The sequence below is a fragment of the Diadema antillarum genome, unplaced genomic scaffold, assembly GCF_040938485.1.
Source record: "Diadema antillarum isolate AM-2024a unplaced genomic scaffold, OU_Dant_1.0 scf00000167, whole genome shotgun sequence".
Lineage (NCBI taxonomy): Eukaryota > Metazoa > Echinodermata > Echinoidea > Diadematoida > Diadematidae > Diadema > Diadema antillarum.
Genome location: NW_027271056.1, coordinates 1,520,679 through 1,539,863, shown reverse-complemented (window position 1 = coordinate 1,539,863; position 19,185 = coordinate 1,520,679). Strand labels below are relative to the sequence as shown.

The 19,185-nt window shown below is 37.5% G+C and overlaps 1 protein-coding gene across 1 annotated transcript in view; it reads right to left on the bottom strand.

Moving 5' to 3' along the window:
• Nucleotides 1-6,739: 6,739 nt before the first annotated feature.
• The window catches only part of LOC139722530 (uncharacterized), a 28,860-nt gene continuing 16,414 nt past the window's right edge, over nt 6,740-19,185 (bottom strand). Inside the window, exons 3-9 of the mRNA XM_071633817.1 lie at nt 17,165-17,236; nt 16,718-16,747; nt 16,043-16,236; nt 15,621-15,706; nt 14,917-15,180; nt 8,622-8,777; nt 6,740-8,299 (exon numbers count right to left, since the gene is read on the bottom strand). Of these exons, the coding sequence (XP_071489918.1) occupies nt 7,055-8,299; nt 8,622-8,777; nt 14,917-15,180; nt 15,621-15,706; nt 16,043-16,236; nt 16,718-16,747; nt 17,165-17,236 (2,047 nt within the window). The 3' untranslated portion in view covers nt 6,740-7,054. The remainder of the gene's footprint in view (nt 8,300-8,621; nt 8,778-14,916; nt 15,181-15,620; nt 15,707-16,042; nt 16,237-16,717; nt 16,748-17,164; nt 17,237-19,185) is intronic.

Genomic DNA, 19,185 nt, shown 5'->3' with positions numbered 1-19,185 from the left:
AGGGTCATGGCTAGATACCTGTCTTGGCAAAATTGCTCAGACTTACTGGTTTTTGTATTTGTTTTGGCTCCTTTTCTGGATTGTTTGCATGTTCAATATTTCTTGTGAATCAGAAATTTACTCACATCCATATCTGTAGTGTATGTGAAAATGACATCCACAAAATTACATCTTTTTTCTTTTTGTTGGCCCCAATAAAGATCAAAGGTTTGTTTGTATTTGAGAAGAATAATGCATCTATTTACACTAACAGTGGAGAAGATTAACACTACTTTCTGTGTACAATGAAAATGAACTAACAAAATGAACATACAATGTTAACATCAAAAATGAACTTTGAATTAAACAGGCCATAATTTGGAGCTGATCTATGTAAATAGCTGAGTAATGCTGTACTTGTGTGGCAGTATTTCTATATGCTTTCCATCCTCTGTTAATATAAACATAAGGCTTTATGGGCTTGTGTACCTCACAAATGTATTCCACTGATGATCAAGGTATGGTTCTGTCAGTATTTAGAGGACAGAAACAGTTGTTGTACATGTAGAGAATGTATGATGTGAAAAGGGAGATGGGTGGGGAGTAGAGAGAGTTGATTTTACAAGTACATTGAAAGCCTCGTCAATATATTTGCATAGTACATGTATCACAATCTGACTAGACTTGTGTTGCCACAAATGTCATATAATGCCATGATTCATAGAGCCGGTATTATGCTTTTGGTATGTATGCATCTAAGTACAATTGTGCATTTCTGAAATCCATTATTTTTTGTCTTTGTTTATTTTCAACGACATGCATGGTATATATCATCTAGTAGCATTTGTAATTTTCAAACATGCTAGGTGCATGATATGCAATAGTAATACTGAAAGTTTGTGCATGGAGTTTTTAACTTTTGATGGTGCCAGCATGGATTGTTTTTCTACTATTGAACACGGCAACTCTATTTCGGAGTGCTTCTCTTTGGCAATCTTTCCTCGATTTACTAAATTTTGTGGAACGTTCGTCAAGGAAGTGATGAAAAGACGTAAGAATATCTTCCTTGCACAGTTTTATACTAAATCATGAATTCCATTGTATGAAATTTGATTGCAGATATGTGCACTTTTCAAAATGTCTTGTGTGGAAAGTTTCAACCATAGTTATTGTGTGAAAAGACATGTAGACACCGTTCCTTTTGAGTTCCGCATCTCTGATTGGCTGCTGCCTTTATTCCATTGATATGCGGAATTCTTTGAAAACAGGAATAGAGTTTGTATCCGATATATAAAAAGTGATGAATACAGTACATGCAGATGTTAAAAATAAGCCTTTACAGTGTGTGAAACTCATACTATCGAAGTTTCCATTCCAAATGTTGTGATAAGCATTACTATTTGTCACTCCTGTTTCTACTTTTATTGCATAAATGATCTTGATATCCTGTGTGGAATAGGAAAGCTAGAAGCAGAGAATGAGGGAGAGATTATGGAATTGCATAAATTACGTATATGGATATTCTTTCTCCTTTCAATTTCAAGTTGTTTTGTAGCTCTTTAGATTACTAAGCTGTGCAAATGTTTGTCATGGTCTTAATGTCCAGGCCATATACTAAACAGGAAAGAATGTTCTTGTGTTATTCCCAACAGCCTAACATTAATGCCTGTTGTTTGGATTAGGATCATCTGTAACCCAGTGGCTGTGATGTATGGCCATTATCAATAGGATTAATACTTGGTGCATCCGTTCTGTCATGCAAAGGGGTAATGATGAACTTTGGAAGCTTGAAATGAATATCTCAGCATGAAACAAATCCACACATCAATTAGCATCACTTGTTGATGAGAATCTCGACTGTGAAGTACCAATCAATCCAGTGAAGGGTTTAATTTAGTGTGCTCACATTAAAGTGTAACAGGTGCTTGTAGGTTTCACAATGATGATAGTGTATTTTCTTTATCTTCTTTTTTTTTTAACCGTTCATTGACGGTGTAGTCTTAAAGGGATGGTACAGTATTGGTGGAGATGAAAATTGGGCTTTAACTTTTTTTGCGAGATACCAAGAAAACACTTATGAAATACTACAGAGCATACCATTTTAAGAGGAATTCAAAGTTTATTTGATGAAAATCTGGTTTGGAATAGCTGAAACATCCAAAAACAAAGTAAAACAAAAAGATCGTCATGAAGTGTGGGTCCCACACGCATTAGGATTACTCTTTTTGGGATATCCAGCCATTTCAAAATCAATTTTTATCAAATAAACATTGAAATCCTCATGTAATTACATGCTCTTTCATATTTCATAAGAGGCTTCTCACTATCTCACCAAAAAAATGATAAAAACCTGAAGTTGAGTCTCAACCAAAACTATACGATCCCTTTAATTTAAGATGCAGACATCGTGTATTGTAGGCACAGTGTATACTGTATCCATTTTGATGGTGATAATTTTTGTCACAATAAATTCACGTCTGTTGACATTGTGGGACTGCGTGAAAAGGGTGACTGGATTGAGCCCTTGACTTTCAGACAAAAGGTCTCAAGTTCAAATACTACCCAGTGATTACATCCCCAGACAAGACTTTCACACTTGTTGTCTACCTACACTCAGGAGTCTAAATACATTGTATGTCGCTGGCAGTGTTGAGTTGATATACATGTACATGTACTGGTAATGGCTGTTCCCTCTGTAATAGCACTGCTGACACTGAAGAGACTATCATGAATTAGAGACTGCTAAGTTGTAATTTCAATAATTATAATAATGATGGTTATGACAATGATAATAATAATAATAATAATAATAATAATAATAATAATAATAATAATAATAATGATAATGATAATGATAATGATAATGATAATAATAATTATTATTATTGTAATAGTAATTATTATCATTAATATTATTATTATCATTATCATTATTATTATTATTATTATTATTATTATTATTACTGTTATCATTAGTGGTGGTGGTAGTAGTAGTAGTAGTAGTAGAAGTATGATGATTATTATTTTGATCACTGTTCTTAACTTTTTATTATCTTTATTGTGGCAACTTTATTTCCAATGAAAGTATAAAAGTACTTTGCCATGCCATCAAGCTTCCATGAATATTTCTCCTCATCTTTTCTTAAGGCGACTGACTGTATAGTTTGTGAGATATCACCTCTCCCCTTCGATTGGAGCTAACATTATCATCATCTTCATTACACCGAGCATTACTATTGCCATTTTGACTTTTAGAGGCCGTTATCCAAGTCAAGCGATTTACTTATTGATAACCGTGTCCTCCACCTGAATACTTCAAGATTTGTCATGAAATATATGTATTATTCACATGATTATATATTTGTAATGAGAACTCTTGTTTATATTTTCATGACTTGTGAATATCTTTTATATTGTCATACACTGTCAAACTTATTTTTCTTTTATACAAGTGGAGAATGAAACTTACTGAAACTGAATACTGAAACTTCTGCTACTACTACTTCTACTACTACTATGCTACTCAAAATATCGAGGATATTTTTTTTTTTGTATTGGTCAGCAGTGACCTATTTTATATGAAAGGGCTACTGTATGGTGTCAAATGGAGTGTTTCAATAGTCGTCTTGCACAGTTCTTGTGGAATTACACAGATGTTGGTCAGTGCAATTGATTCTGTATGATGTTCAATGCAATTTGGATGTTTAGTCACTTTTTTTTTTTTCCAGAAGACGGCTTGTGATTTAGTGTTATTAGCTAGCCTTTCTTGTTGGTAACAAGACAATGACTCTCAGAGAAAGTTATATTGAACATGTCGTAAGAGATGCGTTCTTTTTGTATCTGTATTATATTGATTGTATCTATCAGGATGCGAAAGATTATGATTAAAGCTATATTGTAATGGCCGAGGTCGTGTCAATGCATGTTTGTTTGCATCGCTGTCACAGACATCTGAAACCATCGCATTCTACCGGAAAAATGATTCCAGCAATTCTGTTTGTTACGTTTAATACCCCCATTCCACAGAGATTTTTTCTCATCGGTCACGCATCAGAAGCAAAGTTTGTTGCTTCCGGCCACCAACCGAAGTGTTTCGGGTCGCAGTCTGATGAATCCGACTTGGTTGGTCGGCTATCGGGTGAATGTCAGACATGTCGCGCGTGATCCTCATCGGATCACTGCCCAACATCATGTCTGACACTGACCTTATAGTCGACCAACACAAGTCATATTCATTGGACTGTGATCCGATTCTCTTCGGTGGGTGGCCGGAATTGATAAACCTTGCTTCCGATGAGTGACCGATGAGAGAAAATCTCGGTAGAATGGGGATATTAGATACAAGTCATATGTCGAGTGACATTTAAGGAAAGAAGGGCCCAGTATACGCGTAAATTGTAGTACTACTTTACAGGAACGATTCCACAAAATCAATTTCTCAATAATTTTGGTACTGAAATCATGTTGTGCATAAACCTGATCGAGGTCATTATCAAATTGTTGATATTTTTGCCATTTAGAACGTAGTTCTTTTTAGTACATTGTATTCAGAAATGCATGTATAATTATCTGAATATCGTCATTTTGTGATGAAATACCGTATGTCAAATTAGAGAAATAAAATCGGATTTTCCACATTGATAACTTTCAAATAATTCAACAATATAAAAGCTATTTCAGGGTATGAAACAATAACTTGTTACGTACATCTTGCAGAAAAGGAAGTAAATATCATTGTTCATGGTTATCTTGATGGAAAAAGATGAAACGGGAAACAGAAAAGGAAGGAAGAGCTAAATCCAATCTTCCATGCGTTAATACTTCAAATCTTTCTTTCATCATACGTTTTCACATCTTATCAATGTTTGCAAACAAACAGAAACAAGCAGTTCCTTTTCAAAAGTTTTTTTTTTTTTTTTTATGAGAGAACAGAATGGACAACTGGTCTCCTTACAAAACTTGGAAGGAAGTAACTTCTGGCATTCTTTACAAAGATCCCAAAATTTTTCCGTGACCACTGAAGCAAATCGACTGGGGTTTTCTGCAGGATGAGGGTAATAAATTATAGTTTCATGTACTGAAATTGCATTTCGATTGATTCACTTTTTTTAATGTTATACGTGCAGAAAGTCCGATTGTAATTTTTCTTGGGACGTATGATACACAGTAACAGACGATCTGGAAAAGAATGACAGACAGACACAAGGGGATTTTTTTTTTCGGTGATGAATCATTTTCTTCTTTTTTTAATGCAGCTCAAACCGTGCAATACAGCGATAGTACATATTGGAAACAACAATCTCGTATTACACATAGGAACATGACTATCTCGATATCACATATCGTAAAATGGTGCAAGGAAAAGGCCGTGAGATGAACAAAATAGTCTTTAGATGCTGTATACAGATCTTTATGTACAATGTATCGTTACACAATCTCGAATTTGTATGTTTCCTGTTCGTTAAATTTTCTTCCAATGTTGAACACAGTTTACGGTTGATTTTACGTACTGAACTTACGTTTGTAAATTTAAAGCAATTAGTGATTCATTACACAGATTTGACAAGAAACATTTCGTTGTCCCGCCTTAGTAGCCTTTACCTGAGTATGAATCTGAGTTTAATTACTTGAAAATGGTACGATAGTAAACAATAATTTAAAAAACATATTACTTTCATGAATTGTAAGCTTAATCAAATTTAATTACTTTCTGGGGCATGTGATACCCATTACTTTGGTTCCTCTTTGATAAGGGAAATCCGAGAGACGTACTTTCAATGTAAAAGCGTCTGTTAGAGGCGGGTGCTAGTAGAACATGATTTCTACCTAAATGTATACAAAACCTCACTTTCCCTTTCCCCGACCCTTCGCGCGCGCACACGCACTCACGCACGCACACACACACACACACACACACACACACACAAACATACGTACATACGCTCATTGCTCTCCACGCCATACTTTGCCTGTAAGATCATTAAAAGTTGATGATTAAAAGCAGTGAACATTGCCTTAGCACATCAATTGCCAAAGTTTCATATACAATGTTTCTCAAATCCTACTTGAAACAAAAGCCTATTGAGTAGGTGATGAACAAGGTGATATGTGATTGCTCGCCATTACGAATAACTTACTTATTTGTTTCATGGTTGAAAATAATTGTTTCTGTAGTTATTTACTGTCCTTATGAATAACGATTGCACAAAATCACATAAAATCATCAACAGGGATCTTCTTTCATCGACATTACTGGTGAAAGAAAAAAAAAGGTGAAAATATCAAAACATGAAAGATAAGTGTATACAGGTGTATATAAAATGTGCATCGGTGAATCAAAAATTGGCAACATTCTTAATTAAGAAGATATTATTTGAGCATAAGGCAACCTTTCAAAGTATATGTATAGATGTGCATATATAGCATGAGGCACTTTAAACCTTCTCTCAAAAAAACCAAAACTATATACATACAATCAATCTAACAAAAGAGCATTTTAATATTGTCAATGCAAAATCAAGCAAAAATATAACCAAATTGAACACTTGAATATTGACACGATAGTTGCACTTATGTTTTACCGTTAAATAGAAACAGATAAAGATCTTTTCATGTGCTATACATTCGATAATAATTGACTTAGGTTCTAAAAGATAGACAATTAAGGACGGAATAAGAACAATTGCCACTAAATCTTTCAACCCATGATTCATTAAAACCTTGGTTTCTATTGCATAGGATATTTAGTGTTCGCCTTCCTTTTGTCGGCTCTACCAAAATATCAAGTGAACAATCCAGCTCACAATAAGGCCGACGTCGCCCAAACCTTGCATCATTTAATTCTCCTGAACAAAACCATTTTCCTGAAAGATCCAGATACACAGGACACAAAAATAATTTACCATCCGTTCTCAAATGGGAGCGTTTGCATTTTTCTTACACCTGTCTTTAGCTAATAGGCCTACATTTGAGAGCCATTTGCCGGTAATCAAGACACAAGTTTCCTCTTCACTAAATGTGGGATAGGACATTGTGACTGGTCACTTTGTCTCCCTCAGTTCAGTTTCTGAAAAAATCAGTGCCAGTAAAACGAGTTTTCTCCTTGGAATTCGTGCTTCTTTCCATCAAACGTGTTGTCCCGGAGATCGGGATTGGTTTCGGGGAAGGTTGTGTTAAATTCCCGCCTTGCCTCAGTCTTGGTGAAAGCGTTCTGCTGCTTAAGTAGCGTAGTCTGTGGTCGTGGTCCTAGCGGATAACCTGGTGCCCAGTCGAACCGCCAGTCACGATTTCCTTCTGGGTTAGTGTGACGTGCATCGACGACCGGATTACTTCCAGGGTTCTGGTAGGCCGGCTCGTTCGGGGTGTTCATGCTCGTCCGGAGCATTCTTTCGTGACTTGTCAATGACTCTTCATGTGTTCTGAGTGGCTCGACGTTCCCTCCATCAGCCACCTTCACCCTGTCGGAGATGGAGACCTGCTTGGGCGAGCCGTTGCTCTTCGACGTAGTGCCCGAGCTCAGGTTGCTGTTGTAGATCTTGGGCAGTGGCTGACTCATGTCCCAGAGATCCAACCTGGGGTTGTCTTGCGTCACCACGGTCTTCATGTTCTCGGGTGTGTAACTATATATGTACGTGGATTGTGGGACGGGTTTCTGAGCCTTTTCCATCGACACCGATCTTGGCCGTCCCTCAATCAACTGCTGCTGAGTGTATGTTGGCATGACGTAGGGACTGCGGCCTGGAGACCCGATGAACTGAGCATCCCTCTTCTCTTGTTCTTTCTCCATCATCCTTAGCACATCAGAGTCTACTTTGTAGTAATCTGTCATGGTTGATGTCTTGTGGTAGTCCCACGGCGTGACGTAGTCGTACTCGTATGGATTGTCCCCATCGTAGTAGAATGGGGGTTTACTGGTGTATATCTTGTGAAGAGTGTCGTAGTAGACCTGCTTCTGCAGAGACGCCGTTGTGTAGTCCACCTTCCGCTTCAGCTCCTGGAGATCGTGGTGATGCTCCTGCATTTCGGCCTGCTTCCATCTCGACTTTAAGCTAAGGTCTTCTACCTCCTCGCGGCGTTGTTCCGCCATCTTCTTCAAGTAGCTGGACTCCTTGACCTTCTCCAAAGGCTTGTAGCTGTTGTCACCGATAGGAAGAGTGTTGGCAGGGTCGATTTCCTGCAGTGCTTCTTGCTTCTTCTCCTCGATCTTGCGGAGATGAAGATCTGGGTGTCGAGCCTTCTCAAGGCGTTTCCACTGGAGGGTAAGGCCAGGGTCTTGAAACTGCTCCGCCGTCTCCGTTGGTAGGTTCTTGTGTTCGCGAACCTGTGGTTTAAAAACAAAGATAGAATTGACAGATGATTTGGCGGTGCATTGTCTCTGTATCATAGACGATAGTTGACGTGTCCAGATTAGATGCAGCACCAACATAGGATCGCAAACCCTATGACTGCAATTATGAAACTGTCACAAAGCTATGCAAAAAGAATAAGCTACGTGTCAAACTTTTAATCATAGACATCATGGCGCCAATGCAGTGAGATAATCTATGACGAACCTTATTTTAGTAGTGCTGAAGCTGATAGCCATATAATTCCTAAGATAACATGGGAAACACAACGACTGTCCTTTGTCCATCTCGTCTTACCTTGTCCATCTCGATCTCAATCTTGGGGTAGTAGGGGACGTAAGCGATACGGCCGTCCTTGATGACACATCGTACCATCTGATTGGGGCCAATCAGCCGAGAGATCCGACCCTCTAGGGGCCGAGGTGGCATGAATGTTGGGTAGCTTCTGGGTCTCTGTAGCAAGGAAGATAAATTATATGGAGATACACATAAATATACATTTTAACTGAAAAAACCCCAAGAACAATCATTTTATCTTCATGCTGTAGCGTCCTGCTCATGAAGATTACTTTTCGTCTCGAGTCCTCTTCGATAACAACCTGTGTTTCTGGATTGAAGAAAATGTAGGTAAGTTATCTATACAATCTACAAGGAGATAATTTTTAAATTTAGTAGGAAATAAGTTATTTCGGCATCTCGATGTGTCGTGAGAAGGTCGTGTGATGATCAAATTTTCTGTGCTCTTGTAATCCTTCTGAAAGAATATTGCTGAAAAGAAGAATTGAAAGAGGATGTGTTATCAATATAGCTGAGAGATATCAATAAAATAAGATAAATGCGTCTGCACGACTCGTCAAAAATCAAAGCGGCGTCATCAATCGGCGTTTCTTTACATGACATGCCTTCTTCCAGCCACTGGAACCGTGTGCTGGACATAAGTTAGCCGACGGTTAATTTGTGTGTATTGATACTTTTTATGTTTGTGCGTAGGTGTTTGTTAAGTGCGTTAACTTTCTTAAGACCATCATACTTAAAAATATAAATGTCATCTTTTTGGTGGTGTATTTGCCAGTGGTTGTTAAAGTGTTAGATTATGGGAAACTCCCGTTTTTCTTTGAAGTCGTTAAAGGACAAGTTCACCTTCATAAACATAAGGATTGAGAGAATGCAACAATGTTAGTAGAACACATCAGTGAAAGTTTGAGGAAAATTGGACAATCGATGCAAAAGTTATGAATTTTTAAAATTTTTGTGTTGGAACCGCTGGATGAGGAGACTACTACAGCTTGTGAGTCATATGCGTACAACAGTATAAAGAAAATATAAAGAAAATTCAACATATTTTCACTTTTTTCACATAATAAAAGAGCACTTGACTTGGCTCTTTTTAAAGGCAGGGGGAATAATATTACCCATAACATTTGTCGGTAACGAGTCGGGGGAATGTGAACTTTTTTCATAAGATGAACTTTTGTGAAATTCTCTTTATATTTTCCTTATATTGTTGTACGCATGTGACATCTAAATTATTCACACACTGCAGTAGTCTTCTCATCCAGCGGTTACTGCACAAAAACTTCAAAAATTCATAACTTTTGAACGGATTGTCCGATTTTCCTCAAACTTTCAATGATGTGTTCTACTAATATTGCTACATTCTCTCAATCCTTATGTTTATGAAGGTGAACTTGTCCTTTAAATTCCACTGATTGATTGGTGATTGCTCCAGGCAGGACTGGAAACAGTTGTTATCGCCTCCGGTTTATGGGATGAGTTCATGTTTAAAGATATAATCAGTAGATGAGTGCAATGAATGCCCTATCTCTGGAGAGTGATAGAGCCGATGGAAATAGTTAAAAAGACAACTGTTTGCAATTTCTAGAAGATTGTCATTATTTTAATCAGAGTCATCATCTTTTTAATTCTGTAAAATGAGGGGGAATTAACTGAAATTGTCAGAGATTATAACCTTTCTTATCTTTTTTTTTTTGTTTGCCAGTCAGAAATCAGATTTATCCCTTTACCTCATCACAAAAAGTCAAGCATGAAATATTCCACAAAAGAAATATTTGCCAATTATCTCTTTCGGAAGTTTTTCTGAAGTTAAGTTATTAATGGGATTCTTGAGTTGCTCTTTTCAAAAAATATGTACCGACTATTCATGCTAAGGAAGCACGTATTCTACTTGCTAAAATGTCATAAAAATGACAGCACATTTATTCTGTAAGATATGATATATTTGGTAACCAAATAATGTTTACAGAGAGGTTGTGATATCTAGTGCTAATTCCATGAATAAGCAACACTGGGTCAAACACAATATTCGCTCCCTATTTCTGGGTCTGTCTAAATTCTATTATTCTCACCTGCTAGGGCCTGCAGGAGCCCCCTTTCAAAATAAAATACCCTTCTTCACAGTAAACAAACACATTTCCTTCGTTATTTGCTCTCCTGCTTTAGTCCTCCCTGCCCCTAAGGTTGAAAAGTAAACACTAGTTTACCCAAAGTTTTACTTTTCAAACATTGAACAGAATGGCTAACGTTTGCTAGCTTTCCAGTTTTTATTGATGGTATGCCAAGTGTGCCTAAGCAGACGACGTTGCCCTACCAATGATCAAGCCCTTTAGGCCAGGGCTTACGAGAATTGGATTTTGCATGTATGAATTCCGGTGGGGTATTACTATGTCTTCAAGGCAATGGGTTAGCGTGGATAGGACGCAAGCTTGATTTGGCCTGTAACTTGAATGAAAAAACGATGGTTTTTTTTTTAATGACGTGTGTGTGTGTGTGTGTGTGTGTTTAATCTTTTCATTTTTGAATATGCATGCACTATCTTTTGCTAACAAGAGCAGTAACAAGGTGGATTATCAGAACAAACCAATCGAATCTTTGTTTTTTCCTTTTCGGATGACAAACCATCCATGATTTTAAAAAAAGTCGCTACTCTGAATTGCACAGCGGGGAAACCTATCTCTTAATATCAATTATGCCTCACCTAGCAACGGACGTTTGCAAGCTAACAATCACATGGACTGTATCGATATGTCTGACTGGTTATGTAAGGCACGTGCACCTTGCATTGTGCTTTATCGATCGAATATTCTTTTACAGGTGCAGGTGAACATACACAGGTGTAAGGAATAGCAAATATGTACTTGGCTTGTAAGCTCAGTTTAACACCTGCACCAACAAAAGACTCTTCTGTTTTGACGTCTTGCTATCTTTCCTTATAAGGGAGTTCATGGTTAGTGCATGTCACATTCGACCCCTACACCACAGACTTTGATATAACATGGACATGTGTTGTGATCAAGAATTCCTTCTTGAAGCATGTCATCTTGAATTAAATCAATGTTGAGAAAGTGCATGGAGAGATTATGCTAAACAGTGTTGATGAATGACTTACACCTGTACGTTCTAATTTAGTCTGAAACACATACATTGTACTGACATAATTCAGATTCTCATAGTTGCTTGAGACTTCTTTACGTTTTAAAGTCAGTGGCAAATACAGTACACAGACATTCTCATTTGACCTTTGTTTTGCACATGCGCAAATCACAACCGTGAACTCCCTTATTGTGACCATTCCATTGTGTGGGGATTTACGTGAAACATTTAAATGAGGAGTTATTAACTCATTTTCCCCAACGTGTTGAATTTGATTGTTTCCGTAATGTGCGTCAGTGAAGACGATGGCAAGGTTGTAAACGTGTATAACACAAATATTTTCACATTCAATTGAAATAGTCCGATAATGCTTTTCATCTTTATGATATGAATTGATCAAGCATTCAGTACCTACTTGTGAAAATACCTACTTGTGAAATTTGACCGGTTGCCGCCAAAAATGTGTTCATGATTAGTACTCTGGCTTGTTTCAGCTTTACTGTTTGTTGTGTTGTGTGTGCGTGTGTGTTTGTATATTATAGATTTGACAAATGATCATCGTGTCAAACAGCAGACAATATGAATACATACAAATGAAGGTTAAAAAAATTGAGCAGACTTACGACAAAACTTTTCAAACCATATTACAAAACGAATTTATTGCAAGCATAATGACAGCTCAGTACATGTAATATTCAAAAGAAAAGCACAAAGAACCTCAGCAAATAGCCTTCATTAACATAACGCCTACAGACAAGCAATAACCACGCTGCTGTCCACAATATGAAACACGTAGGCATTTCTTCTTTTTAAAATAGTCAGAAAAGATGTCGCATGAGGCAAGCCAGGTTCAGAAGATAAGGACATTTGAGTGAAAAAAAACACACACAAATAAATCAGATGGCAAGCGGCTATTGACTAAGAGGAAGTTTTGTGCCACATGAACACGGAGAGTAAACATGAAAAAAAAAATGCTATTAGTACAAATTCTAGCCAGAAAGTAGGCCTATCGAATGAATTTATAAGCCTAAACCATTATTACTTTGGAATAAGGCCAGGACTTATTTAACGATTTGGTAGAATTAAAGAGAAAAGAGATATAATTAGGAACTATTAGTCAAACTACAATTTTAAATTCAAGAATGGATCTCGACGGTTTGAGCACCATGCCAAAGTTTCCATATAACCAAAACTGAAAGACATTTGGTTCAAGTGAGACTTTTTGTGCCATCACATCGACATCGTATGAAAATGCAACAGCATTGCGTTATTACAATCATTGCTATGCTGTTAGTATTTACATGAATTACATCAACTCTCTATGTTACTTAATGGTATCAATACTATTTATATTAACGTTTTAACATTAACATTACTTTAACATTAACTTCAAGTAGTCAGACCTTCACTTTAAAATGATTACGTTTCCCTTTCCGGCAGGGACTACTTACACATTAAGGTAAAAATCCTACAAAAGCCTCAATGAAATAATGCCGTAGAAGTTGAACGTGAGAGAAGTGAGGTCCTTTCTTTCTCTGATAAATAATACGGACAACCAAATTCTCGTAATCACCGGGATACGAATAAACGTGTGCCAAAGAGGTCAGTCACAGACAGTTTTTGCGTCCTACTGCAAAATTACCACCCCTCTTTTTTGCACGACAAAACATCTCAAACAATGGTGCAGCATTTGTATTTTGTTGTTTTAAGAGCTATAATATCTTCATGATTGTGTAAAACTGACATGTCTTCTTGACTTTCATCTTCTTGGAATAGAGTACCGAAGTGATGATGTCAAAGTCTTTTGTTCTAGCTTGGGTTGGGACCAGTATACGAGCATGGTTAGCAGCAATAAAGGTGAGATTGTTTTAGAACCAGTCTCCATTGCGATGAATTGCTGTGACGTCACACATTGGCACTCTATTCTTCTTGACTCAAGGTTACAATACAAAGCTCCTTCTCTTTACGTGACGTTGATACTGTCAAAGCAGGCATGTTGCTCTCTTTGTCAAGCTTGTTGAATGCAGTGTTTTTTTGTCTTAGCCAAACAAATTTTGCTCTACCAGACAATGCATAACACGTTGCACAGGTAGTACCACTGAATGTACATTTCCAGGACAAATGATACACAACTTCGGCACAGTAGGGGTATGCTTAAAAAAATAAAGTGACAAAAACATCCTCGTATGGTTCCGACATAAGCGCGATGTATAAACGACAGCACATCACAGTACATGATTGATGAAATGTACTGAAGAACAAACACATCTTTCAAGCTCTCACATTTATATTTGCAGACATGGGAGATAAGATAGAGTTCTTTGGTCATGTCATAAATTGATTGTAAACAAAATGATTTTTTTTTTATCGCGGTGATGGAGGCAGAAATTGTCGGTTCCAGTGTGACCTCTGAACTCCGTGACGTAATAAAGGCAGACCTTTCTGGAAGAGCTGTCAAAGGAACGGTGGAATAAACAATTAATGTAAAGCTTTTTGAACATTGTAATCGTGATAATGACAAGTGGCAGAGCAAATGAATGACGCATATTATGGAATTATACAATCTTTGGCAGTAATGCAGGAAATTTATTTAAAAAAAAAACGAGTACGCACACACACACACACACAATGCTGATGAGATACACAGATTAACAAAAACAGTATGATTCTCTCCCATCTGTGTCCAAGTTAAATGTAACGTTTGAAATATCATTTCAATGAGACACAAAAATGCAAATACATATAGAAATATGAAACGAAGAATGACAAATCAAAAAGTACGATAAATGAAGTCAAACAGAATGAAAACAAGTGACAAATATTACGTATTAGTCAACTTAATATCATGATATCAATCAATGAATGCACAATACAAATGCATGATAATGTGCAATCAAACATTTTAGTTCAAATTATAATCATTTGGATAAAAGTTACCTAACAGAAAACTTTAATTTCTGATTATACAAGTCTCTTTTAGAATATAGGGATTAAAACCCTTCATGTCAAAATTACTGTGTTTAAAACTACAATGCCATCTATCTGATAGTTACACCATTCCTATATTTTGATCATTAAAACATATTATGATCCATTTAAGGAGGTATTTGTTAGGCAAACGATTTTAAAATAGCTCCATGCTCAGATCGTCAGGGATGCTTTATACTCCTTAGCAGTATATATTTTCCGAACGAATACCTACCAAACTATGGTCCTCAATCCTTGTCGCCTTCTCCCTGTCGACCTTCTCGTCGTAGTTGTCAAGTGCCAGCGCATTGGCCGGGCCATATCCGGCATGCGCCCGACCGTAGGTCGTCGTCCACTGGGAACGTTCTACGTTACGGAGGGCGTTGGCCGTGCGGGGGTCGAGGGCGTGGTCTAGTTTGCGAGGGGCGTGGTTTGGGATGACAGCCTTGGGCGGGATTGGATAGAACTGCTGTTGACCGCTGGTGGGTGTTTTCTTGTTCTGGATTGGGATAGAATGCAAATTATACAAGTGAAATTATTGAAATATCCAAGTCAAGAATATCAGTATATTAGCTAAATGAATATATAGCAATTACATGTAAATAATATTATAACAGTGTATATCAACCTTTTCATCAAAAGCTAATTCATCAGAATGATGATCATGTTGCTAAGAGAACACCGGATACTTTAGTAAGTGAAAACGTTGATATCGATGCAGGGTCTTGTTTGTGCTATCAATCTATTTAGATTTTCAATGAGTATTTTTGCACTGAGGCGACAGATATAATATCGCCATTACAACATTACAGGTATTCAGTGCATGTCTTCTTAGATTAATTATCAAATAATGGATTAAAAAGGGATATATTGTTGGAGTATGTATAAACGTAGCTTTCATTTAAGGGGTAAACTGAAGTTTCCAAAATATGCACGTACCTGGAAGAAGATGTCACCCGGCCAGCTGAGGGCTTTCTTCTGTGAATCTAGTGGTATATGCTCCGTCTCCACGCGGTCACGTGCTCCTGGAAAAGAGAGAAGAAACACAGATGATCAATTAGCAACAAGTAATTACATATTCTAATATTTTCATATTACATAGCATGTATTGTTAAAATAAAAACCAAGGAGCTCCATTGGACTTAAATGGTTTCTTCTTTAGTATCTTGGTGATTTGAGTTTTTATAAAGCTTTCATGTTTTGAATGTAAACAATACTGTTATGACTTGAGAAATATTTGCCTTTCTTTAAAAGCACTAAACGCAGACTTTATCATTAATGTACATCAACATTGCAGGGGAACAAAAACAGCAAGTGTTTGGAAAACTAAAGGGGGACAATTTTTAATTATAGTGTCTTACCTTTACTCTTGTAGTTGATGGTGACATCGTTGGGGTTGGCCGGAATCTGCGGATGAAGGGGAAGCGACCTCCGGGCCGCCTCCCCGGTCTTGTAGTCATCAGGGGTGTTGGAGAAGCTAGGAAACATGGCAAATCGTGACATATGCGAGCTGTATGGATGCTCGGCAGGGAAAGGCTTGTCTATGGACAGCTTCCTGTATCGGGACAAATGAAAGAGGATACATTTGAACTGATAAAACTATGACGGAAATTGATGTTTATAATTTAATGTTATCACAGCATATATTCTAATGAGTGTGTTGAATTTAAGTCTAGTGCATAAGTTTTGTTCTTCACAAGGGCCTTGACGTCATTATTATCATCATTATCATGACTGTCATTATAATCAATATCATTATTATTGTCATTATTATCATTATTATGAATATCATCATAACTATCATTACTATCATTAGTAACATCCTTTGAGATGTTGTCGTCATGATTATCATTATCTTCATTACTATTAATACAGCATCATAATTAGTGATCTAGATACTTATGGCTTATTTTGCCACACAGGTAGCCCAGGGTAGATGAATAGTCATGCGGACATAAGTTACATTTCTTCTCATCGGGTAATGCAGAGATACAATGTCAGAATTAAGATCACTGTAATATATGAGTCACACTTACGTCATATCGACTTCTGTGGGTCTTGGCAACCTGAAAAGAGAGCAAATACAAATAAATAATGACGACTTTGTATACTGATTCATTTCAAGAGAGTACGGGCGGATAAGTGCACAGTATTTATTATGTTATACAACATCATAAATCATACCCAAATTAAAAATCTAACAATCTTTTTTGATATCATGTACATCGTTTCTATATCACTAAATGATCTTTGGCATCGTTAACGAATACCCTTTTGTCGCTTTTTAGTTTCATTCTCTCCTGCGTAACATATTTCCTTTATCTTTCTCTCCTTACAGTTTTAACAAATAAACGCCATACCAATATGAAATCATTACACGGTCTGCTCTAGTGATATGATCGAATTTTTGGTCGGTTGGTACAAGATACATGTATTATGAATGATTGATCTATCAGATGTAATCCTAATGACGTCATACTTACAGTTGGTCATTGGACCTGATGTTGCTCCGTTTGAGTAGCGTGAGGTCGTAATACTGGTCTATCGGGAGCCCCCTAGAATGCACAAAATATGGAGGGAAACAAAGAGATGCATATCTAGAACAACATCAACGGTTGCCATGACAACGATAACCTTCTAACCACCACACCCAACTCATCGTTCCTTACACACTTGGAGTCAGTCATGAAATCCAGTTTGATTTGTTGGTAATATTTTTTAGTTGTTTTTCTGTACAAATGGCCACAACGATGACGATGATAACAATGATTACGCTAAAAGGATATATCTCATTTAAAGTGATTTTATAATGCTCAATGTAAGTTATATATTTGAAAGTATGATACGTTTGGCGGTATCTTGACAACGACGCGTTGTCCTCGAAGTAGGAGCCATGATAAGTTATCACGGCGCTATCGATCGCCATCTTGCACCTCTGTGAATAGGAAGATATCGATTGCCTTTGTGATTGCCACAGATTACTGACCAAACGTGACTGAATAACATTGTCTTTAACCTTCACGTGTCTTTTCCGCGTGATTGAGGCTGTGGTTACTAGCGTATACCTTGCCAACCACAATTTAAGTCAACTCAAGGAGAAATGAATGTCAAATTGTAGTCTGCTTCTTTTTTCCATGAAAATCTTAAGTTCTTTGTTGCGATAGAAATAAAAGTTTGAGATTTCAAGTTGTTGAATTGTGTGGGCTTTCAAATAACTTCATCATAATGCAATCCCTCCGCGCAGGAGCATGGATCTCATCTTATCTTGAAAGATACTGAAACGCAGAGCATCAAGGAAAGGTAGAAGTACGGATGAATTACTAAGAATGTCAACAGAAAGTGTTCTCGGTGTTGAACACGTTTTGTTATATATAGAAACACAATTTGCAAAATGCCACATGTTTTAGTGTTGCAATGAAGAACAGTGTGTGTTTCATGATTGAGTGATGTTTGAGAATACAAAGAACGCCTGTAATATTTAAAAATACTTAATAAACAGAGAGCGTACGGAGCATATTCCAGCATGTGGTGCCTCAACCCGACCACAGAGAAATTGACGAATTGTTTGAATTTTACTTCGGATAGTTTTGAATGGATGATACGCGCCTAATAATATTTAATCTATCGCTGCTGTGAGTAGCGCCATGTTTAGCAAAGGTTTTGGATACTCTTTCGCGTGTCAAAACAGACCACTGTTCTGATGTAAACCAAAGTGACTTCCTCACTATGGCAAAGTTTTGTTTCTTTTTTTTTAAGGTGATACAAACAAATTTCGGTGTGCACATTACTTTGCTCTATGAGATTCCCCCACCCCCAACTTTAGCAGGTTTGCTTGTCAAATCCTGCAGGCATTTATGCTTGACATTTTAGCGATAAACAAGATAGTCCAGATGAGGCGAAATGAACAACTGTCAAGATGCTCAACAGAGATTTCCCCTCGGCCAGGAAATAGAACCAGCATTTCTTACGTGTAGTAGATAGGATGAAGCTTGATGAACTGTCGTTTCTTCCTCTCGTCCTCCTCGACATTCAAGTGAGGATAGGTCCTCGGCAGGGTAGGAAGAAGCGATGTCATGTTTGATACTCGACAGACGTGAACGGACGACAAACAACAGTTTAAACAGCAGACACTCCAAACAAATACAATCTGATAGAGTTTTTGTGGGAACCTATCAGAGATGCAGCGTAAGTTCAATAAAGATGGCCATAAACAGGCCCATCAGAAGACAAATCGGTCCTCATTTGGTTGCACAAACATGTGTTTATCAACACGAGCCCAGCAAGAGGGGTGCATGCTTGGTTTGCGCGTACACCCCAATGAACGTATGGGACCAGTAGAGCAGGTACACCTGTTCGCACCCCAAGCTGTGGTTCCACGCTAGCAGAGGGGGTTTGTTGACAGTCCCGAATCACGGAAGCCGGTAACGCTCGTGGACGTCGCCAAGACGATATGCAAATGAGATAAGGAACTATTGTGACCCGTGGGTGCCCGGGGGTCGTCGCG